The sequence below is a fragment of the Calonectris borealis genome, chromosome 11, assembly GCF_964195595.1.
Source record: "Calonectris borealis chromosome 11, bCalBor7.hap1.2, whole genome shotgun sequence".
Taxonomy (NCBI): domain Eukaryota; kingdom Metazoa; phylum Chordata; class Aves; order Procellariiformes; family Procellariidae; genus Calonectris; species Calonectris borealis.
The window spans coordinates 23,146,417-23,170,013 of NC_134322.1; the positions used below are offsets into that span (position 1 = coordinate 23,146,417).

The 23,597-nt window shown below is 42.7% G+C and overlaps 1 protein-coding gene across 4 annotated transcripts in view; it reads right to left on the reverse strand.

The window, feature by feature from the left end:
* Positions 1-23,242, reverse strand: part of BBS4 (Bardet-Biedl syndrome 4) — a 43,881-nt gene extending 20,639 nt beyond the window's left edge. For 3 of the 4 annotated variants that reach the window (XM_075160572.1, XM_075160570.1, XM_075160569.1), the window contains exons 1-3: positions 22,698-22,933; positions 20,932-20,983; positions 3,568-3,647 (exon numbers count right to left, since the gene is read on the reverse strand). In XM_075160572.1, coding sequence (XP_075016673.1) covers positions 3,568-3,647; positions 20,932-20,983; positions 22,698-22,796 — 231 coding nt within the window. In that variant the 5' untranslated portion in view covers positions 22,797-22,933. Of the gene's footprint in view, positions 1-3,567; positions 3,648-20,931; positions 20,984-22,697 lie in introns of all 4 variants that reach the window. The other variant, XM_075160573.1, reaches the window with a different exon arrangement.
* Positions 23,243-23,597: the final 355 nt, after the last annotated feature.

Below are 23,597 nucleotides of genomic sequence, written 5' to 3' on the forward strand. Positions count from 1 at the left end.
ACAGTGGACATGAGAACTACAAAACGCGTTTAATCAGAATTTGTACTTAGGAAAGTCTATTAACACAGAACTTGTAGCTAGTTGCTGCAATATACTATATTAAAATGCTGTAAAAGTTGTAAACTTTCATCATTTTAACAAAGCTAATGACAGAGATTTGGTTTCAGTTACAGAAACGGCAACCCCGCGTATAATAAAGGCACTGGACTGCGGCTGGGACAACTACAAGACTGCACAGGAGAGTGCAAGCTCGTCATCATGTGTGAAGAGCACTCTGCCAGGAATACTGTAGCCCTTTTAGTTTTTCTCTGTTCGTTCCTATTACCAAAGATAATTCGATATTACCTGGGGAAAATGCCACAAGGAATCTCTGAAAGCATCCTCTGCTGATAAGGGTATCTACTCTAGGCCCTTTGTGAAGAAATAAATTGAATTGGAGCAACTGCAGCTGAGTCAATGAAAGCCAAATGAACAAATGACAAGTACATGGGAAAAGGAAGGGGGAAAAAACCTGATGAAAATGTAAATTCTTGCTGGCTGCATTCATGCAGCTGACAGTCTGGGGTGCGGGTGCAGTTTGGCTATATTACATAGTCACACTCGACCCGAAATTATAAAACTGGTCAAAAAGAGTGACCTTTGGGCAGACGAGCACTGTGGCTATGAACCAAGTGCATCATTTCTGTTCTGAAACTCCTCTTTTGCTCGGAAGGGGAAGAGACAAAGCAGGGGAAGAAAGATTTCTGGGCTAGCAATAACCTGGTGCTTATCTGGAACTTCTGTTAAGTGTATGAGCAGTACCAGCAACCCCTGCCTCCACGACGAATATAAATGAAGGACCCGAAAACAAGGAGGACAACTGATCCTCGAATATAGTGTATAGAAGGAAAGCGGGGTGAAGGGGTTATTATTGAGAATCCTCACTTGTAAAAGAAAACTAAAGAGAGGAAGGAACAGAAAGAACAAGTCTAGGCTGCTCTTCCCCTCAGATCTGTATCTGCTAATATATCTATATTATACTCTTTATAAAGTACATTATTATAGGACGTTCAACTCGGACATAACCAGGCATCTCCTGAATATGGATATTCTATATTGCTCCATCTACATAAAATCAGTTTCTCGGAGCAAGAGAGGGCAATAGAGAGCTATCTTTTAGAGAAATCTGATTAATTCTGTAAGCCCTAAAAAAATCCCATAGCAAAAGGCCTTGAGCTGAGAAATATGATCTGTATTCCCAGCTTTTCCTCCCAAGTTTATTTAACTCGCTGACAGAATTTAGACATACTGGCAGGAGACCAACCAGCATGAGCGATTTTAATTAATTAAAAGCATCTGGTAATTTTAATAATTCCTTCCTCGCACATAACAGAAGCAGAAGATTTCTGTTGTGAAAAACGGTTAGGGGGCAGGGCTGGAATTGAAGCTGCAAGCAGAAAACACAGTTTACTAGCTTTGCATGCGAAGAGCGAGGGCTGAGTGATGATCACTGCTTAGCAGGACCTGTCCCTCCTCTCTCGGCACTCCCCTCTGCCTGTGCGATCACAGGGGATGCTGCAGCCGCAGGCTCCGGGGGATGTTTGCCTTGCTTCTTGCTGGGTAGAAGGAGAGGTGAATCAAACAGCCAACGTTAATAATCTCTCGCTGTAATGAGCGGCAAAATTTGTCAAAAGCTTGGCAACACCAAAATAGATGCTCGAGTGGCACTGTAAGGGTTAAGATCAATTTAATGCCTTCACTTGGGGGAGCTAATGTTGGTAAACAAACAGTTTTTTCTTGGCCTTTTACATCATTGAAAAATATGGGAGCTTTTAAAACCGTGTTAGAGAGGAAGCATGTCAAAGCACTGAGTGCGAAAAAGGGTCTAGCAAGATTCAGACCAAAATTAATAGCATCAAAGGTCACTCGTTTCTTAGCTGAGTCTTAAAACAAAATTAATGGACTTTAACGAACGCCCAAACTATACTGAAATCAAGGAGTTAACAGCAATTTAAGCCATTGGGGATGGCTGTCGATACCTCTTTCATTTTTGAAGGTATTAGCCCCAAATAGCGCTTTGGGAATGTCTCTGCTTATCACGTATAAGGACAAGCACCCAGGGCATCCAGGTTAGATCCATAACCCCACGCAACACCAACGGAGAGAGGCAGAGACTACCAGAGGGCAGCTCAGCCCACCTAAGATCTGAATCGCCTTTTGGATGCGCCTGTCACTCCTCAGCGACTGAAGAAGCCTCCTGCCATGCTGAGGTTCCTATCTCCTTTGGGACAAATCCAGGTCTCTGAGCACACATCCATCACAGACGGCCGAAAGGACGGAAGATCGTTTAACCAGCTATGGTCTGGTGCCAGACTCTCCCAACTGCAAAAAGCCTGTTTTGTGAGCCCCGAGGAAAGGCTTTGCTGCCTTTTACTTTGACAGCTACTGCAAAGCTGGCCTGCCAAGCAAAAGAGTATTAGCTGTCTTTTCTCGATTTTTTCCCCCATATTTTCTCGCTTCCATGACTGATGAAGACGTGGAGAAGTCAATGTTGCCATTATAGCATCCACTTGGTTATTTTCTCTGTTTTCCTGAGCCGTACATCTTTTCTGCACTCTGTGATTCCACATCCCATCACAGCAACAGTAAAAGTACACAATCAGAGACCGAAAAAATGCAGTCAGATCAACAGAAAAGGGAAACAATTTTCTATTTAGATTGCTAGTCCAACTTTTGTTTATATCTAATTAAACCAAGATCTGAGAGGAAATCGCTCTGCTGATGATACAACCCTCCAGGTCCATTAATTAAAAGCTAAATGAATTTCCTCCGGCCTGCCGCTTTCCTAAGCACCCCCAGGAGTTCTCCAGCAGAGAGAGACAAGTCCTGACCAACCCTGGTGTTTCAGAAGCAAAAAAGCCTTTTCAGATCTTCTTTGCACATGACAGAAACAGAAAGGAAACTCTTATTCCCCTCCTCCTGCCCACTGGCACATCTTCAATAGCTCGTGCTCATTTTATCAGGAAAACACACCGTTTAATAATAGGTTTGCCATTTCTTTAGTCCACTTACTGTTATAATCCCAAACCAAACCACCACTTCCAAGCTACCCACCAAACCCAGGAGAAATTAAAGGGTGCAATGTATCATCTGTAAAATGAAAGAATTTTGTTCAAGGGTAACCAAGATCTTTTTTTTTTTAGACTTGGTAGTAATGTTTTACTCAATTGAAGTGTTTTTCATAGCATCTTTATAGTACCATCGAGAGACCTGCACTACAGAACTATGTTGTTATCAGTTTGGAAGACCTTATTCATCACTTGAAACAAGAGAGGTTTGCAATACTTTCAATTTTTCCACTCCCAAAGACACACTGAGCTCACAGATTGCTCCAGAGAACTATACGCATGAATCCTGAAGGTAGCCAAGGATTTGAGAACATTAAAGTTATTTCACTTGTATTTTCTCCTGGTCCCTCATTCCAAAAGAAGTCAGGAAAGAGGGTGGTTTGAAAACTGGTATGAAAACTATCGTTTCATAATGTTAGTAAAATACTTCCTAATGCAAAGTCTCAAAAGCAGCTCTTACCTTACACTCGTCGTAGTCTCTGCGAACATACAGCAGATAGATCAACCAGTTTTTCCTCTCCAGGATTGGTAGCTCCAGTGCTGTAAATGTAAAATTTTAACAGAATACAGGAAATCAGACTGATCAGCAGAAAAACTGGGCACAGCACAGAGATATTCTGAACCACCGGATCTGCAAGCACAACTAATTCAAGAACTGCAATTGCACCGGGCAGTGCAATTAATCATTTAACTTGAAGCCTGGAGTGTGGACATACAAGCAGTGTCCAGTTTAATTTTACTTCTCAAACTGATGGATAAAACGCATTGTTCAATATAGACACTAAATAAGACTTAGCAGAAAACCACCACCTCAAAAGACTTGAGGCATCTGCTGCTTCTGGTGCAGTTACTGGAGCAAACAGCTCCAAGCACCAACTACGCACACATTTTAATTCAACACCAATGCTGGTCTGATGAAATTGGTTCTTCCAAATATGCAAGAAGCAGCTTGGGGGAAATGAGTTGGATTCACATTTTGGAACTAGGGCAGAAGAATCAAACGTCTTTAAAATAAATTTCTGGGAGTGAATGAGAAGGAAATGGGCGATACACACAAAAGGAGATTTTGGAGATGTTGCCGGTTTGAAGGTGTGAATAATTTAAAGAGGTCAAACTTAGTTCTTTGAAACTGTGAAGGGACTATGAAACATCACAGGTCTGAGATACTGTGAAGCTACTGGCAGAAAAACATATTTGATGCAGTGGAGGAGAAAGATTTGTGCTCCGGCATTTCAATCATAAGGAGCTTGCAGCAGTAATTATGGCAAATCACGGATGGATGTTGCTTAGTGATAGTCACGTTGGGTTTAAAAGTTTAACACACTGCTGTGCATTTCATTAAGGCTTGAAATGTATTGCTTGTTACTCCTTTCTACAGTTCAGATGCTGGTAGCTGAGAGGTAACCATAGCAACTGGCAAAAAAGCTATATGTTTGCAAGTCAATATTATGACAGAAGTGCAGAAGCAAAGCAAGGCAAAAACCGTCGCATGAGCCGGGGCAGCGGCGAGGGCGATACAGCACCAGGCCACCTTCTCCCAGACCCGCGGAGCCCGGCACGGACCCACAGCACCGACGGAGATGCAGGCTCAGCTTCCAGCAACCCAGAGCAGAAGGTATTATTTGAACTGGTCCGCAGTCCCCTCTGCCAGCCGGCGGCACGGGTCACGATCAGATGTAAGAAAGAAGAAACTCTGCAGCTGGAAGGACTGAATCATGTTGGGAGACGTTATCAGTGCAAAGTGTTATTATGTTTTAGAAGCGCTGAGCTTTAATCATGCGAGGACTGCACCTGCGGCTAGTAGCAAACATCTCTCAAGCATACCAGGCTCTCCCCCACAATTCGCACCAAGTCTAGTATCACTGAGAGCACTTAAAAACAACTAGAATTTCTTCTGCTGATGAAGTTGAAAAAAATTTTATAAAGCCATTCTGGTTTTGTTGTTGGTTTTTTCCCTTAAATTCCAGAATATCCAGCCAGACTTATACTAGAGCTGAGATTTAAGTGTGCACACCAGCAATTTAAGGTCAAACACCTTATAAAGAAGGTTCAACAACCCTAAAAACAAATAGAAAAATCGCGGTCCAAACAAAAAAGTAATCCAAACAAGGTAAGCTTACAGAAATGCACAGATCAGGGATCCAAATGTTCTCAAGTTCTGCTTTACTGTGATATCTGGATCTTTCTAAGTAAGGCATTTTAATATGCATGTTCTCAGATCAGATTAATTGATTTCTGATGACTTCATGTTTTCCATTTGTCCTTCTTACACTGAAACCATGAAGGGAAGAGTTAAGAGGCTGCCTAAATAGCTACAAATTGATTGAAAAAACACTTTCATAAACAGGCTGGAGGGCTGCTGTTCTGAAGCCAGTTGAGGGGTTACCTAATTTGTTAACAGGTTTGTAATGTCTTCCCTGGGTCAGTTATTACGGGTGCCAGGGTTTGACAGAACTTTTTCTCCGAGAAACACAGCACGGGGGGATGCTAGAAATGCACTGCAGAAAGCAGCCGGACTTGCGTGCTCTTCCTGAGCAGTGTCTCCTGCTGTCACTATCCAATGCAAAATACTGAACCAGACACGTGTCTTGGGCGCTTCCTGGTTTCTTTTGTAAGCATGGATTTAAGAGCAGACATTGCAAACTCTATTTAACCGTAAAGATTTCAATTACAGTCAAAACTAAAGTATACTTTGCCATTTTATGCCTAGTAATACAGGTTAAAATTCCAAAATACTGCATCATTACGTGCAATGAAAACTGTTTTAACTAGGGATTAATCAGAAGACCCTCCAGACATACCCCATCTGGTCTCCTACCCGATACCGGCTGTAGTACATGCCGTCCTGGCAGGTTAAAAAAAAAATAGAGGGCACCATAAATGTTAAAATATACAGAAAACCTAGCTGGCTGGGGTGTGTTGCCAGCTGAGATGCAAGAAACCAAATTATGTTAGAGCCTACACGAATGTTTTGGGCTAAGCTAAGAGGACAGTACATCAGCGAGCGGATGAAAGATCAGTTGTTTAATTCCTGAAGGAAAGAGCTTTTTCACACTTTTAAGACCAGAGGGACATTATACTCCACTCCCACGCTACGGAAACGCCTGCTGAGAACAGGGCTGGGAAGGAAGAAACGCTGGGTGAGTGCTGAGCGGAGTATCAAGCTGCAAAAGAGAAGGGTAAAACAGACACCACCTGCCTTCTGGGTCCAAGACTGCAAAAACCCAGAGGAGTTACCTAAAAGAGCTGGGCTGGAGAGAAAACAGAAAAATCAAAACACACTACGAGACACAGAAATGAACAGCGTGCACATCTGCAGAGATAAAACAGTTTTGCTTCCCCCGGCGACATGCTGAGCTAAGGATAACTATGTGGAATTGGGAAAACACATGGAGTTTTTAATGCTCCTAAAACTCATTCGGAAATAGCAACACACCTGATTGAGGACACATTACTGTCCTTTTTTCTCTTCTTTTTCCCTAAGACAAACAAATTGAAAAAAGACAAACAATTCTGACGTCTTTCGAAAAAGATGTCTAGATTAATTCAGAGATATAACTGAATCTGATACCTGAATACAAAACAAACACAAAGATTCATAGAATAAAGTTGATAGACTCCCTGAATTTACTCCAGAAAGGAAATGGAAACAGTTTTGATCCCTTCTCTGAAGAAATCCAACATAAACATCATGAACCAAATCTGGTATGGAACCCACAGAGGGCAGAGAAGAGAGGAAGGATGTAGAAATTGTGGGGAAATTAATAAATTTGACAGGTCTGATCCCCCCAAAAAAGGCTATGGGAAGCAAAGGGTTATTACCAGGCTCTATACTCTATGCAGATGCAGAAAAATGTAATGCAAATTACTTATACACCTCTCCAGAGCCACAGCCACCTTAATCTGCATTTCTGTTTTTCCATGAAAGCAGTGAGATACCTACTCCTGATGCATTTATCTCCCTTAGGTTTGCTCCCCCAGCCTGCTGATAAGGACTGTCCCACTGCAAAGGGTCATTGCATTTTCCTGAAGAAAAGGGAAATACAAATCCCTGGCTATTGGGACAATTAACTCCAAGGAAAGGGAATAAAACATTCTGTGCCTTCTGAAAGGACCTGATTCAATCATTGTTGGTCCTAATATGCCTGTATTATTTCCAAGTTTAATAATTACCCACGGAATACCTAAAAAAAACCCCCACACAGATGATGTGTGTCACTCAGCTCTTGCTGCATCGGCCTGAACAGCGACGCACGGCTGGATCCAGCCATGGGGGCTGCTGCGAGGGGCAGAAGAATAGAAAGAAGCACCGGCAGCATGCCTCAGTCTTCTCAAGTGCAAGGATGATCAGGAACAGTGGAGGCTCCGTATGGCATATACTGGTTTGCAATCTCGCACTAATTAGAGCCGGGAACACACACTGCCGCAACCGGTCGCTCAGAAGGTTTCTGGACGGGGGAAAGACTGCCGAATTTGGCCTCGCCAGGAAGAGCTGAGCACATTCGTCAAGTCCCTCAGGCTGTTTACATTGCAATTTCCCACTTTTTTCAATATATGGACCTTCAGAAGTTCCTCATATGTAACTGCTGGAGATCATATGAAAACGCGCTTTTCTTTGTCACCTTTCGCAGAGACCTCGCAAACAACCCAGGCACTGCAGGGATGTGGGGACTACAGGTTAGAAAACAGTAGTTTACACCATTCTAGCAGTGGGGAAAAAAAAAAAAGCCATTCTTTTCTGTAAATCAACCTGCTCACGGGCCAGTCCAAGAAAACACAATTATCCAAAAACTTGGTATCTACAGTGAAAAGGGTTTATAACGTGCATAATTATCTTTTGGCCTCTCTTTTCTGGGATTACAAGAGTCCAGTCTCATTAAGCAACTGCGACAGGGAGCGAGGCACCAAATATATGATTAAATACCTCAGTTGAGAGACATGCCAGTTTCTTTGAAGTGTTTTGATTGAATTCAAAAGGGAATCCATCTGATCCCCCACTTTCTCGGTGGCCAATGATTGATTGCACAACCCACTTCCAGCAATGTGATTTTTCTTTCTGACAATGCTCTTTTAAGGAAGCCCCTGGAGCAGAAACCCCGACAGAATCGGAGTAAGATCATCAGGTTTGTATCTGTGCTGCAATATCATCATTCTTTGCTTTATTCATCCTCTTATAGATTTTTCTCAAAGGACTGGGGGAAAAAAAAAAAATCAGAGTTATTCCCTTTTGTGTAAACCTCCCTAGGAAATTATTTTGTGCTTGCATCTTCATATTGGGTAATTATAGCTTAGATATGAACCATCAAAGAGTGGGGTTTAGATTTAATAAAAGGGTTTTGAAATTGCTGTAAAGAGAGAGGAGGAGAAAAAAGCCCCAGAAGGCTCCTAGCAAATTTCATGGAGAAAATGATTGCTAAAGCACCAGCCGTCCTCTTGAAGAAACTGTCAGATGCAAAGAGACCGTTTTTGTTGTGGGTATAGCCAGAGTAAAGTGGACTTCAACAACCATAGCCATCAGACAGCCTTTCACCCATCACGTTATTTTCTCCAGCTGCCTGGAGCACCTTAGCACCCTTCCCGTGAAAAGCACAAATCAGCTATGGCTCTCTGAGGTGGAGAAGGAGCTCAAGTTCACATTTTAGTGTCATCATACTAAGAAATCAGGTCAGAGCACAGCTCCTCCTCCACCCCAGCTTAGTGGAAAGAGTCTGAGGCGCAGTTCGCTCCCTGTCCCTCCAGCTTTGCAACCCAACCTGCAGTGAACTGAGCAAGAGCAACAAGAAGAGCCTGGAGGAGAAGCAAAGAAGCAAAAGACTCGAGAAGACACATAGAAGAACCTGTTATCAGACCAAAATCCATAATAACCTAAACCACACATGACATACAGCACAAGGAGAGGGAAGAAAATCTTCAGTAAAGTAATTAAAAGAAAGTTTGGTTTTTTTTTTTATTCTGCAGTAGCCTCATGAGCCATGGTCTGGATCCACTGCGGTAGGTACCATGTACATGGGTAAGATTATCCAAAAGGCCTGACTTGATCCTGACTCAACTGTCCTTTTCCAAATTCTAACTAAAAATTGCATGTTGTAAAGCAGCATTCAAGCACACAGGTATTGTCAAAATTAATAAACACAGAGGCAATGACTCAAGTCTCTACTGTAACATTTTGCTGTCAAGAGAGCTCCACCAAAGAAGAATTTGGTAAAGTGCATCTTGCTCTGAAGAAATCAAAGCGCGAAGCTTTGCTGCGGCGATGCCACGAGGGAGCGAGGTTATCACCTCCCATCATCAGGCAAGGCTCGCTCTAACGCTGGAAAGCAGAATTGACCTTTTCGATTTGAGATTCATTTCCCATTTTAAAGTAATTCTGGTCATCGGCTTAACAGCAAACTCACAACGGCATACATACAATTCATCTGCTACTGGAGGAGACCATCCAAATCTGAGAGGCAACACATGAAAGTCTTTCAGGACCAACATCCACCCCACCCCTCAATTCCCAACTCAGCCTCCTGGAGACATTTGCTGACATTATTGCCAGGGTGACGATTATTGCCACTTGCAGAGCTTGGGGAAGGTTTACTGTCGGGCATAGCTGTGGTTACAGTCCAAAACGAAGCTTGGTGCTCTCACAACCATGTTAAATAAACATTGATAGGGAGGGAAAGGCTAGGGTGAAACCAGCCGAGCGTATCTCCTTTTTGCCTTGAGCTTCACAAGCTGCCAATGCGAGGAATTACGCTACCGTTTGTAAAACCGGTGACAGAGAGGTAATGAGTATCTTCTAATCAAAAATAATATTAAAATAATAAGGCACAAACTCAAATAGCTACTATAAAACAACGTACCACTGCCAGGGAATTGTATTTTCCAAAATAAGGCATGAATAATGGAGAGAAAGCATTTTTAGGCTCTAATATCAAGGTTTTTAGATTTAAAAATAACAAACTGCATTGATATCAGAGGAGCATCCTACAAATTCCTAGCTAGGCTGGTGCACAGACAAATTTAACAAGAAATCCTCTTCCTTACTCAGACACTCAAAGGCTTTTATTGAGACTGTAGCAATATAAATACCTTATAGCTTTGAAAGAAAACTAATACAGCAACGTTGGTCTTCCTACGCCCAGATCCATCCTTGGAGTTTGAAAACTGCATAAATGGAGACATAATGTATTCAAAACTCAGTAATGATGAAAAATCACCACTCAGAAGAGGTTGTTTACGCTGTATTTCACTCATCGCATGTGAGTATACACGTATGTATATGTGTGAGTATACACATATGTATATATGTGAGAATACAGGTGTTTATGTACACAAATACCTGTAAAATGAATATAAACAACAGAAAAAAGGAGAGGGTCCTTTATTGTAGCCATTCTCTCTGTTTAATCCCTTTTCCCCTGTCTTTCCTTTTGCAAATTGCTGCTGAAACACCTTTAAATCAAACAATAAACCCGAATGGTTCCTTGTTATTTACAGTCAGCTGGGGTTAATAAAACTCATCATATACAATTCTGGTGCTACCAAGAAAGCCATAATTCATAGCTGTGATCTTACTATCGTGTATTAATAGCTTCACAATACACAGAGAAAACTGGAAGGAGATTGAAGAACAGCAGCGGGTTTAAACGAAAAAACAACATTTCTGACTCTACACCTCCCCCTGCAGGAAAATTAGCCAAAGCTATATAGAAGAGCTGAAAATTTTATCTTCAAGCTGATTTATACACTAGGGCGAAGGAAAAAAAAGGACATTTTCTGTTAGTTTACACTGCGTAAATCTTAGAGAGTTGCTAGCTCAGACTTCAATGGTTTTTCTGTTTTAAGACATTTAAAGTTCTGAGTTACTCCAAATAAAAGTGTTTTTATTTACAAGACAAATACCTACACTGATTATTCACTATAAATGTCTTCTAGTATGTGCTGCTCAAGTTTAACCTTAAGGTAAAGTGGGAAGATCTGTAAATAAATACACACTTGTGACCACTCCGGACTTCCCAGCGCCACAGCAAGGTTCCCAGTGGCAGAACCAGTCTGGTTACTGGGAAATCTCTGTTAGCAGTACGAGGCTGGCGAGATACCACTCTGCAATCCTGACTCTGGTCGATGAGAGAGGGGGGAATTACGTACATTGGCACAAATACATTAGCCTGATCATTGTGACACAAAAAATTTGATTCAAGACTAATATTGCTTGACTCAAGCCAATAACATTGGGGTGAAACAAATTTTAAAAAGGAAATTGAAAAAGTATAATCTTCATTTGCTTAAAAAATCAAAACTAAAAGTCTGTTTCCTCTGCACGAGCCAATTTTGACCACCAGCGCTGACTGCTGAGCAGAGAGACGCGCTCTGAGCAGAAGAAAAACAAGGATCTGAAAGAGCTTTTGCTATTTTTGCTTTTAAACACAAGCTAATCTAGAAAAAAACAGGCTGATTTGCACAACAAATCCCTGAGGATGCAGACTCTACGCTTGGAGATATTCAAGGATCCAGCCCCTGGCACAGCACCCCAATTGTTATCTTCTCCATTTAAACCATTTTTTTCCTGCTTGATGCTTTCTGCTCAATATCCTGGTATGCAAGAAGGAAACCGAGCTCCCTCTGAGCGTCTATTTGCCAATGCTCTTCCTAAATAAAGGCAGTAGGGTACACCATCACAGAGGGCTTCTGAATAAAATGGTTTATAAATAGCACAGGAGGTCTGAGACATTAACTGGTGACTACCCACTGTCTCCTCCCACAGCAAAGCAAGGATGGAAGATATTTCCCCCGCAAACGAAGCAGCACTGGCTGCAGGCATTCCCAAAATAACCTGCGTAACCAGCTTCTCATTAATTCCAGTATCAGGAGCACAGTAGTTTTGGGATTTCGAGTCTAATCCTTCCTTCGGCTTAAATTCTCATGCTTACTCTTTTTCTGTCTACAGCGTAAGGTATTTTACATGGAAATTGAAACTAAAATCATTATAAGGCATTTGTAAGAAAAAGCTTTCCTCTTAAAAAGCAAAATAAAATTACAACAGGGAGAGCACCATAATCCAGCCCTGACAGTCTTTGAAACTTCCCACTGAATAGAGAATGGAAGAACCTAGAACCTGTCCTCATTTCACCCACTGCCAAAGAAGAATATTATATTAGAAGCATATTATATTAGAAGAAAAAAAAAAAATAATATAGAAGTTGGCTTGCCAATGGTTCAACATTTCCTGCTCCAAGACCCTATGTGTTTGAATGCACAAACTTCTTCCAGACTTGTTGCCTCAGGATGAAGTTTTCCACATTGGATGTCTGTCCCAGGATGAATATTTGCCTGTGCAGCCTTCACTCTTCCCTACTGCGCAAATGTCTTAACGATACAGTCTTTAATTAAACGAGCCCATCTACAACTACAGGAACACACCAGTATTTTCACCAGGTGCTCTGCTCTTTCTAATGATGATGAATATAAAAATGAATCAAGGTCAGACAGTGAATGAAATAATTGAGAAATATGAATAAAACGGTGACTAAATCACAGGACTTCTGCAGCATCTGTTACGCAGCTTAAAACGTCCGTGGCAAAGGGGATAGACCCTGGAAGGAGTGAATGAACAGTCTCTTCGTTAAGACGCTGTAAAGCTGCTCATGAGACAAGAAACCTCACTCCGATTTCTGTTACAAAGCTGGAAAAATCACCTCAGCAGGATTCCCGAAGGCAGCCACTACATGCCCATCCATCACTTCTGGCTGTACAGCTTGAAAGACCTGAGAGCCGGTATCTCCCAGCCAGCGCTCGCTCCAGCAAGCAGGGTGGGAAGCAGGGTGCTCTGGCCATGGAGGTGTTGCAGTACATGTGCTCTGAAAAAGCAAGACCTCAAGCACTGGGGGACCCAAAATGTCTTCTTGACAGGCAAGTATTGTCTCTTAAGAGACTTTAACATATAATGCATGGTTTGAGTATGACACAGAAGAACCTTGCAGCATCAGGGAATTTATCTATGGGATTTGCACGACAACTGGCTATACACTGAATAATGGAGATGTCTTTTATTTAAAAAGCCCTCAGTGAGCTGTTCCTTTTTCAACGAGTCCCATCATTCCTGTGCAACGGATGATGTCGGAGAGCTGGGCTAAAGCCAACATGTAATTATGTCACTAAAGACTCAAAGGCTTGAATTCAAGTTGCACAGACATTAATTCTGACATTCTTGAGTGGGATGCATCTCCTTTAACTTAAGTGTCTGAAAATTAAGACATCCGAGTTACTTGCCTTGGGCTGTCTTTAAGGTAAAGGAGAGGAATACGCATCCTCAGGGAGCGATTCATCGCATCCCACGGTAGGTGGCTGGGAGGGGTCAGAGGAATGGGATCAGATGGGCTTTCCACGGATTAAATAGGGAGCGCAGGTGATCTGCTGAGACTTGTTTTACATCAGAGGTATCTCAATTCAGAAAGACGACTCCACCCTTCCTAAATTTGTTACTTACTATTTTCATAAAATTATTTTTAAATTCGCAATAGGAGATGCCATTTTATCTGTAAGCAGCACGCCAACAGGCAAACATGAAGTTGAATACTTTAAAATACAAAATAAACTTGCCTAGCACCAAGGACTTTCAAAGGAATTTAAAAAAATAAATTTACCAATTTAAATTAAATGTGATCCTAAAGTAATATGTTGCAATTGTACAGTTAGATCCTCTAAAGCTGAGCTATTGTACTTCACCCTCCTCCTGATCCTAATCCAGTGTAATATATTTCTTAATTATCAAATGACACTCAGATTATACTCACTTTCTACAAGAGGTGGCACTTTTATGGCACTTTTCACTCCCTAATTAAGTTTGCAACAGGCTTAAGAAGCAGATACAGGTTTTCCTCTTTACAGAGAGGAAATGAAGAAGGTTGACAACTGCCAAAAGACGTAAAGCTAGAACTGAAACTATGAATCTTCCGATTTAAAAATTAGCACGAAAATTTGACAGTGATACTAGTCTTGACAGAAAAACACACCTGCTCTGCTGTCTGCAAAGGATCCTCTGTGCCTCTAATCACAGATATTAATGTACACACACAAGAGGGCAGAGCTGTGCTAGCACATTCAAACTGCAATATTCCCAGTTCTTTGTGGTGCAGGGATTACTGGGCTGTTATTTGGGGGAGCAGAGGATGAAGTGAAGTATATCATACAATTTAATTACCCAAAAATGATAATTCATTTTTCTAATCTCACTATTCAAAACTATCAGCTGTATTAGATCCTGAACAAAGTACGCACAGCACTACTACCCACTTATCGCAGAGAGATGAAAATATTAGATTCTCTTATATAAAACAATGATGTAATTACCAACTAATCTATGTTATTTAGAAACCATTTTCTTCCCACAAGGTTGTAGGTTGAAATGGGCTAAAAAAATCTGGCTTGCACATGGCCAAATGGAAACGAATTGGAAAGTACAGATATCGGGAACTGCATTTGCTCCCCAACAACCACGACATTTCCACTAACGTCTTTTCTTTTTGACACACTTAAAAGTATTAATTAATTTAACTCAAGGGGGTTGTTTTTTATCTGGATTTCTCAGGCAGCCTCACTCTTACAAGTTCAAAGGCAGCTTTGAAGCTGGCTCAAAGAATGGATTTTATATTGATCTAAGAAAATGTATCAGGAATTCAGAAATGATCAGCTCTGCAGTGTGCAGAATCAACTCCTCGGGGTACTAAAAAGTTCCTGCTCTTCAGAGTGCTCAAGCCATTAAAACACTTGCAGGATCCCTTAAAATACCTGCAGGAACAGGAGGGATCCCCATCGGTTCATCTGCGGGAGCTGCCTGGAGAGAGAGAGAGATGCATTTTTGCAGGACAGATCATCAGAAGCCACTTACCTACTTCTCCATAATCTGAAAGTTATTTATTATCTAACAGTCCCATTTTGAGATTGCTTATCGTCATGAGCACTTCCTAACCAGAGTCAATACCAGATAAAGTGAGCTTTACTGCCCATCAAATCAGCACATGCAATTATTTTGTGTTAGAACCCATTGAGTACACCCTCGTCTTCAAGGATGAGCACCCACATGAAAAGGACGGCACTATCAGTATTTGAGCTAAATACTGACATGGGATTTAGCTGGACAAGAATAACACGCACCGCTTGAGAATATTTCAAAATTCAGTTAAACAGAAGAAACTACCCTGGTAAGACGCAAAATACCGTGTCGTTGTCATCTATCCAAAATGCAGGTTTCTGTGTGGTAGAAGTGTGGTAACTTTGAGCCACAAAGCACACCACTCTCATTACCACAGAGTTTACGAACAGGATACAACCACAGCTTTAAAACACACTTCCCTATTGCTATTACCAAATTTATCTGCAATGGCCAAATCTAATCAAACTTTGCTATCACTTACAGAGGGACACCGAGCACTTGTGTGTTTATTGCTGATAAACCCATTTCATCAGCTGTTTTAATCTCGGGTCAGTAACTTTGTCTCTGAAATGGAGAATGTAATAAAAGCAGAGGAAACGTCATTTCTTCCCTTTCAATGACTCGCCATGGCCTTACAAGACATTTTTGCTAGTTATGCTCATAATCATACAAGACAGAAGTGGAACTCGCCTAAAAAAAAATAAGATGAAGGCTCACAAACATCCAGACACCTGGTTTATTTTACAGAAGTGCGCCGACGTGAAGCGTTGAGCATGTTAAAATGCCCAGCAGGCAGACCTGACCACAGGGTATGCTAAAATTTCTCCCGATAAAATTTCTCCCATACATCTTGCCCGCACCCTTCAGCACTATCTTTAGGAGCACTCAAACAGGCCGAGTAGTACATTGCAATATATGCATTTATACAATATTTTTCATTTAATGTCTCCAAATCTTTTGTTAACTGAAAGCCTGCAGCATCCAAATACCATCACTGAATATTAGACCAATCTTATGGTTGATAAGTGGAAAGAAACAAAAGTCAAAGCGCTTTGCCAAAGGTTACAGTTAATCCAAGGCAGAATTCCTTGCTTCAAACCCTAGAAAAAACATACCTACAAAGAATCCAAAAAATATCCCAATGCCCAGGACTGGGGAGAACACTTAATCCCTGCTTAATCCCTTTTACAATTCACAGGGGCAAGATTTTCGCTTTGAAAATTATCTACCTGACCCCTCCTTGGGTAGACATAGAGGTGGTTGGTAACAATTCAGAATTCTCCTTCTTCACAGTCTAATGGATTTCTAGCCCAAGTTCTTCCCAGTGACCCAAGTGAAATCTATTTTATTTTGCTTCAGTGTATTTACTATAGTATATATATTTTGGGGATTCTACCCTGTTATTAAAGAGTCATCACCGTATCTAAGAAATTCTGAGGTCTAATATTTGTGTAGAAATCCAAATGCATTTAAAATTGTTCCATTAACCTCTGAACTGTTATTAGACTAACATAAGCCCAGAACTTCCTTTCTAAATATTTTTTTCCACGATAAAGGGAAATAAATTCAAGTTATGTTCCATAAAAATCAACAATACAAACTGGTAAAAGTGCTTCTCTGCTACAGCACCATCAGTTACTACAAAATGGCTTGACTGGCCTGTGCAGCAAAAGGAAAGTGGAAAGATGGGAGGCAGCCTATTTCAATTCAAAACCAGTAAAGCATTTTGGAAAATATCTGATTAATTTAAAATGCAGCAGGGAGATTAAAACCCCATCTCAGCAGGCTGATATTAACTCCACATCGCTTCAAGGAACAGAGCTCCCTTTATTCTACCATCAATTGCTTAGGGACAAAATATCAACACAGGGAGAGTTATGGATCTTGATGTAGCAACAAAGGGAATTGATTTTCCGAGCAGCTCTCCCCACGGGGGGTAAAGGACAAAATAATGAATGGTTTTAGCTACTAACGTGTCAGCTGCTGAATAATGGTTGTCACCAAGTGCAGCTACAAGATACTCCGAGGGGTTTGCCTTCTGCCAGTCCTTTAATTTAGATTGCTAGATTTAGAGATTTCTAACCTGATTGCTGTGTACAACGCCTTTCCCCCCCACCACCACCACCGCGTTTATACGCCTGTTGAATGCTCATCGTCTTCCCTTTGGGCTGACCTGCCTGCAAGACAGGCTCTCTTAAATCCCAGCCTTTCGGGCTTTCGCAACCTAAAAGCCACATGACGGATCAGCCCTGACAGCCGCTAATTCAAGAGCAAATTCTGCCTCTTAACTCAAAGTTATTCTTGTTTAAGAGCTATAAAACCAGGTTGCTAAACACTGGTTCTAGGTTTCCATTTTTTCTTGGCTCACGGGCAGGATCAAAGGAGCATCCAGGTGAGGAAAGCAACGCAACAGCGAGGGGAAGCCGCGCGACTCTCAGGCTGCACGGTTCAACAGTATTCAGCGTATTCTCATCTGCACCACAGGTCAGACGGAAAACGCCGTCTTTTGGTGTTCCTTCTGGTTAAGCAACAAAACCCGTATTTGTAATTTGTCATTCAAATGACTTTTTGCAAAGTTGACATCACATTCTGAGAAACATACGTTTAATACCTTACTCCTACCCAGTACACACACAGGCAAGCTGCTACAATCTGAATGCAGGCACTGTGACCATTAAAGTTGGGACTTCAGCAATGACTTGGTCATACTCTACTACACTTGTGTACAACAACGTTGCTTAGTTATTACAATACATGCTCTATTTGGGCACAAATTTTATCCACACCAAACTGTTCACAGGAGACCATATTATACCATGTGGTCTCTGTATTTCATAGACCTGCTTGCGTTAATGTTGGTTTTAGTATCTCTCTTGGATCCTACTTGAAAATACAATGCAAATATAAAAAGGCAAATTGCTGCAACAGAAAGTTATCATTCAGTGTTTAAAAATGTCAGTTTAAAATAAGTTTAGTAGCACTCTTCTAACAGAACTGATGTAGATTTGCCTGGCTCCTTAAAGTTCACCATAATTCTCAGCCAAACTAAAATAGGATGAGAGACTTCATTAAGATGTTCTAGAAAAGTCCTATTTAAAAAAAAACCGTCACAGGAAAAAGATGCTATTCTTTCATGGTAAACTCCACAAAAGCATATACAACATCACCTTCATTCTCTCCCCTCCTCTCTTACTGCCCCCAGCATCACACCCATGCACAAAGGACACTGTTATATCACTCCCTATTACAAAGCTTTTTGCTGCCCTCGTTTCCTAGAGATTAACGATCAGGCAGCTCAAATCAGCTTTTGCCCACTGCACTAAAGGCAACGCAGTCAAATGTTAAATGGCAAAGCACCAAGGCTTCCAAAGCACTTCATTTAAGAACGACTCGAGGTGTGCCAGGTACTGGAGATGCCTCAATTTACCTTAAGAGACACAAAACAGAATTACAAAAGTCACCGGCTAGATTTTTTCTTTTCTTCACCATAGTTAATTTTGAGTCAAGGGTCGTTATCGGTATAAAAGGGAGATCCGAAGCCACGAATAACTGGATTTAATTTACTACTTTCTCCCCTCCGGCATACAGCAGTGCGAACACCAACGCCAAACGAAGGAGGTGAAGGAACGTTGGCTGGTGATGGAGACAGACCAACTCTTTTGCACGGCCTTTGCCCAGCCTCAGACTTGCAGCCTTAAAACCTGACGGAGCATTGGTGGCCCTTCTTAAAGAAGCGTCCAGCTCTGTTTCAGGGCTGTTAATGCAAAATGCTGCGGAGTAGGAAAGAAAACTCCTCCTCGGCAGCCAGGAACAAGCAGCCCTTTATAAAACAGCAGGCAGGATCTGGAGAAGCAGTCCCATTAAGAAAGTTGCAACCGCCACAGTTCATTCTCCCAAACAATCAATATTAAATTGCGCGCACTTAGAAGCAGGAAGGCACTTGACGGACAGTTTAACAAGCAAGCTGACAGAGGCACGACAGCTTCTATCCAGCACACTTCCACGGCTTGTTTGTAAGGCTGATGGTCCCATCTTTCTTTCTCAGCTATTCCGTTTGCTCATGAATTATGCAGAGTTGATTTAATAGACCTCAGCCCGCCAGGAAAGAGCGCTGGAGTGATAGTCCATCTCTTGGCAAACAGCATCAGCCTGATCCCTCTACAGATGTTTTATTTAGACAACTGCAAGCTTACGCTGTCCTGTAAAACCAGATAGAAGACACAGCCCCCCAACCCACACGGTCAGCGCAAATATCATAGATGGGACTTGCAGGAAGAGGCAGGACAAGGTGAGGGTTACGGAGGATGAGGAGATCAGAGTCATAATCTTTATAGAAAAGGATGGAGACAAACCATCTCGCTAAGGAGTGAATCAGTGCCTCCACCGAAGCCATGCTAATTGGTTCACAGTAACAGCAATTCTTGCTCTAAAAGACAGTCAAGGTAAAAGTAAATTTTGATTTTATTTTTACTTGCACACAGGCCTGAAGCAGTAGCAATCTTTTCCTCTCAGCTCCGGGCAACATACAAAGGAGGCTCGGACTTGCGCAAGCCAACAGCTGTAGGTCTACGGAAACATCAAGCACCGTCTCCAGGACAGCCATATTCTGCTCAAGTGCTGGAATTCTGCTGCCAGGAATTGGGACTACGTGATGTTAGACTGACCTCCCCAAAACAAAAGCAAAGTGGCTTTCCCAGCTTCCCAGGGCCTACATGCAAGATGAAGAACTTCATCTTTAGGCAGAAACTATCGTACCCAGTTGCCAAAGAAGCTCCTTTTTAATGCCAGCATTATCACCAAGGCAGTCTCCGACACAAGAAATTGAGAAATATGGAAGATTTCCTCCCGAAGTGTACTCTGACAGGCACATCGCACATTCAGGGTGGAAAATGGCCAGTGCTCCCCGGCTGAGCTTCCCTGAATTAAAAGGTAAGGGAAAAGAAGGACTGCCTCTGGCTGGCACTGTAAGGATATTGGGGTTCTAGCAACACTGCAGAGTTCACTCTTAATTACAATCTGAATTGATGGGGCCCTCTATACAATTGAGAAAGGAAAATCCACAAAAAAAACCCCAAACCTCACTTAAAGTAGGCACAAAAGTCTCTACAAGGAACAAATCTGTACTAGGAACGTGAACACAGCTCAGTACCACAGAGAAGGAAATGTTCATCGCGTGTGCTGGGACAAGTCATGTTGCAAGAGCGAGGGAAGAGGGGAAAGGAGAGGCTGCAACATCAAACTGTGCTGCAGGCGTTACCGGACCCCTTACAAAACATCAGGCTTTAGTCAAACATTTTGAACCGATAACTGAAATTGTTCCTGTTCCAGTTCAGTCAACCAAGATTTCGAAAAAACAACTCAGATTAAGTTAAGTAATTCTTACTTTCAGTATGAAAACAAAAAACAAACCCAAACAAACTATAGTTAAAACCAGTTACAACATGACTGGTTTGATCTCACTTGCACATCTCTTTTACTTCAAAACTTAGAAAATGTGACATGAAAAATCAACAAGACACAACGTTATTTTCCCAAGATCATTTCTACAGCAAGACATTATTCTGAAGAACCTAAAACGAACAAACCCCTCTTATTATTTAAGAAGATAAATGAGTACCAAACTCATTAGCAGCCCAATAAGTATGTACACAATAAAATAAACTGCTTCTCAGACTATAAGCAAACATGATGCTGGTTGCAGGTACAACAAGTCAGCCAGCAACAGCACTGAGCTAGTGATCATACAGATCCTAGGAAAAAAGTACTTGTACTCAGCAGCTTACAGTCTAGAGAGTCTCATCTTTTCCCAGTGGACATTTATTTCTTACTAGACAGCTGCACACACTGTAAAGAAATGTTAAAAATCAACCGGCCTAAAAAACACAATCCTATCTTCAAACAAACCTTTTTTAGGATGGGGTTTTGGAGGTTCTGTAGCTGCTGGCAATGAAGAAACCTGGAAAGACAGAAAAAAGGAGTATTAAATACACCAGGTGAGGTTTCTTGAAGATCTATTCCACAAAATAATCAGAAAGGACAACTGGCAAATCCCAAAAGAGGGCATAAAAATAGCGTCATTGCTGCTAGACAAACTCTGCCCTGCCAAGCGCTGCTCTTCCCTAGCCATAGCTAGAGAGAGATTTCTGTTCGCCTTGCAGGTTAAATAAACCCACTCATTTTACAGTACCTTCCTGTTCCATAGGCTCACTGCCATTTATTAGGATTCTAGAAAGGGATCATTACCATGTAAAAAAACAAAACTCAAGCACTTAAGATGCTAATTAAGAGTTCACACAGGAAAATGTCAAAAGCATTTTTTATGAAACGTTTACAAAGTTAATTAGAACCAAGTGGTTCCTGGGGAACCATCAGAGTCTGCAGGCACGTGAGCGCAGCGACATCCCATCGCACGGCGGGCAACAAACCTCGACCTGCAAATATTGCCCAGAGCTCACGGACAAGCAGGTACCCAGTCCGTGAAAAATAAATGCATTTTATACTTTTTTCTCACTTTGTGTCAAAAACCAAGCCTTCACAGAAGAGAAACATCATTACGCAGGGAAGCATTTTTATTTCTGACTTCCAGTTTCTTGGGGAAGAGACGTTCCTCGCTCCTCTTCCACAGAGACAACACAGGATTTTATAGACCTGTGTCGCCTCCCCTCTCCTTAATAAACAATTTTTTAAAGTGGAGATTCAGTCTCCCCTTATTCCTTGTAATGTTTTGGTAACATTTTCTCGTTCTACTCTCTTTTTTTATTGGAGGTGGGGAGGACCAGAACTGCATACAGTATCTGAGACATGGGAGGACCCCAGGTGTATACAGGAAAGGCTTTTACCAGCTTTGTTTCTTAATAATTTCTAACATTTTATTCACTTTTCTGATTCCTATAGTGAAAAGCTGAGTTGTTATTTTCACAGAATTACCCAACTCCAAGAACTCGTTCCTAAGCAGCAATAACCAGCACAAAGCCCCTCATTTTTTTTAATATATTTGCAATTTTTTAATCTGTACACATCATTCCAATGCTAAGTCCTGTCACTCAGCACTGTTAAGACTTTCCTGTAGTTTCTCATATTTCCTCCTCACCTGAATAACCTTCTAGCCATCCTTTTGTCCAGATCGTGTCTCGGTACGCTGAACACCACCACAGGCGTGGTACAGATCCCCGTGGGGCTTCACTAACGACCACCCTCCACCACAAAGAACCAAGAGAGCATTTATTCCTTCTTTCTGCTCTTCACCTTTTAATCAGGTATTTATCCATGAGAGAATTTTTTTTTTGCCTTATTCCAAGACCAGTTAGCTTCCTAAAGAGCATTTGACGATAAGAAATCAGGTGGCACGATCCAGCTTGCTCAGCAGGCAGAGTGAGGGCAATTTTGCAAGAGCACCGAATACCCGGGGAAAAGCGAGCTGTAATGGACGAAGGCTTCGGTTTCGCTAGATTACCCCAATAAAAGTCAGAATAAGGCTGAATTTCCATTATGTTTTCAATACCAAGAGCGCAAAGATTAAAAACTCACTCTTAAAAGCACCTCCCGCCGCCGCCCCGGCCTCCCCTCAACCCCCAACCCCGCCCGGCCCCACTGCAGCCCCCCCAGCGCTCCCGGACGCCGGGCGGGCACTCGCGGCCCGCCGGGCAGGAGAAGGGACGGCGGCCCCTCACCGGTGCGGCCTGCGGCTCCGCCATCGCTCCGGCAGCGGGAAGAAGCGCCCGGTTACCACGGTTACCAACTGACCCCGGAAGCACTTCCGGGACAACCATAGAGGAGCCCGGCGCTGCGCCCGACGGGAAGGCGGCGGGAGGACCCGAGAGCCGCCCCCCGTCAGCCCCGGCCCCTTCGCGCTGGATCCGCCACGGCCTTTGCCATGAAAAACACCAAAGTAACTAATGAAATAATAAAATACAAGTTTATTAGGAAGGGTTTGTTCGGTTCTCCCCCGGTGTGAGATGCAACAAGGCCGCGAATGAGGAGGGAGGCCTCGGCCCCGCGGGAGCGCTGAGGGGCGGCCGCCGGCCCCGGCCCCCTCCTCACACAGGCTGGGCCCCCCTAAACCCCCTTGTAGAGCTACAGACCACCAGGAGGGCGGAGGGAGGGACGGGGCGGTTTTTCTCCTTCCTATTTTCCTCAGGAGGCTGCAGAGCTGCCCGCCGCAGCGGGAGCGAGGGGACAGCGTCCGTATAAACGTAATTGCTGGAGGAGAGGAACATCAGCAGATCGCTCCCACGGAACAGGGTTTTAATCGTCTTAAGGTTTGCCAACAGCCATCGAGATGGAAGACACCACGTTCCAGGTTTCCTTTGGGTTGGAGCCTGCCCACATCCTTTGTGCATTCAGTTTGGGGAACATGGAGTAAAAACCCAACGCCACGTAGAGTCCGTGCCTCCACTCGCCCGGCCCGCCATGCTCCGCAAGAGCACGTGGCTTCCAAAAGCATTTTAATACACGGATGGGGAATTTTTGTGAGCCAAGGGGAAGCCCAAATAACCACTGCCTGCAGGCAGAGACCAACCACAGGCAGCGCTGACCTCCGTACCTCCGCGCAGCCCTGCTCCGTCCCACCC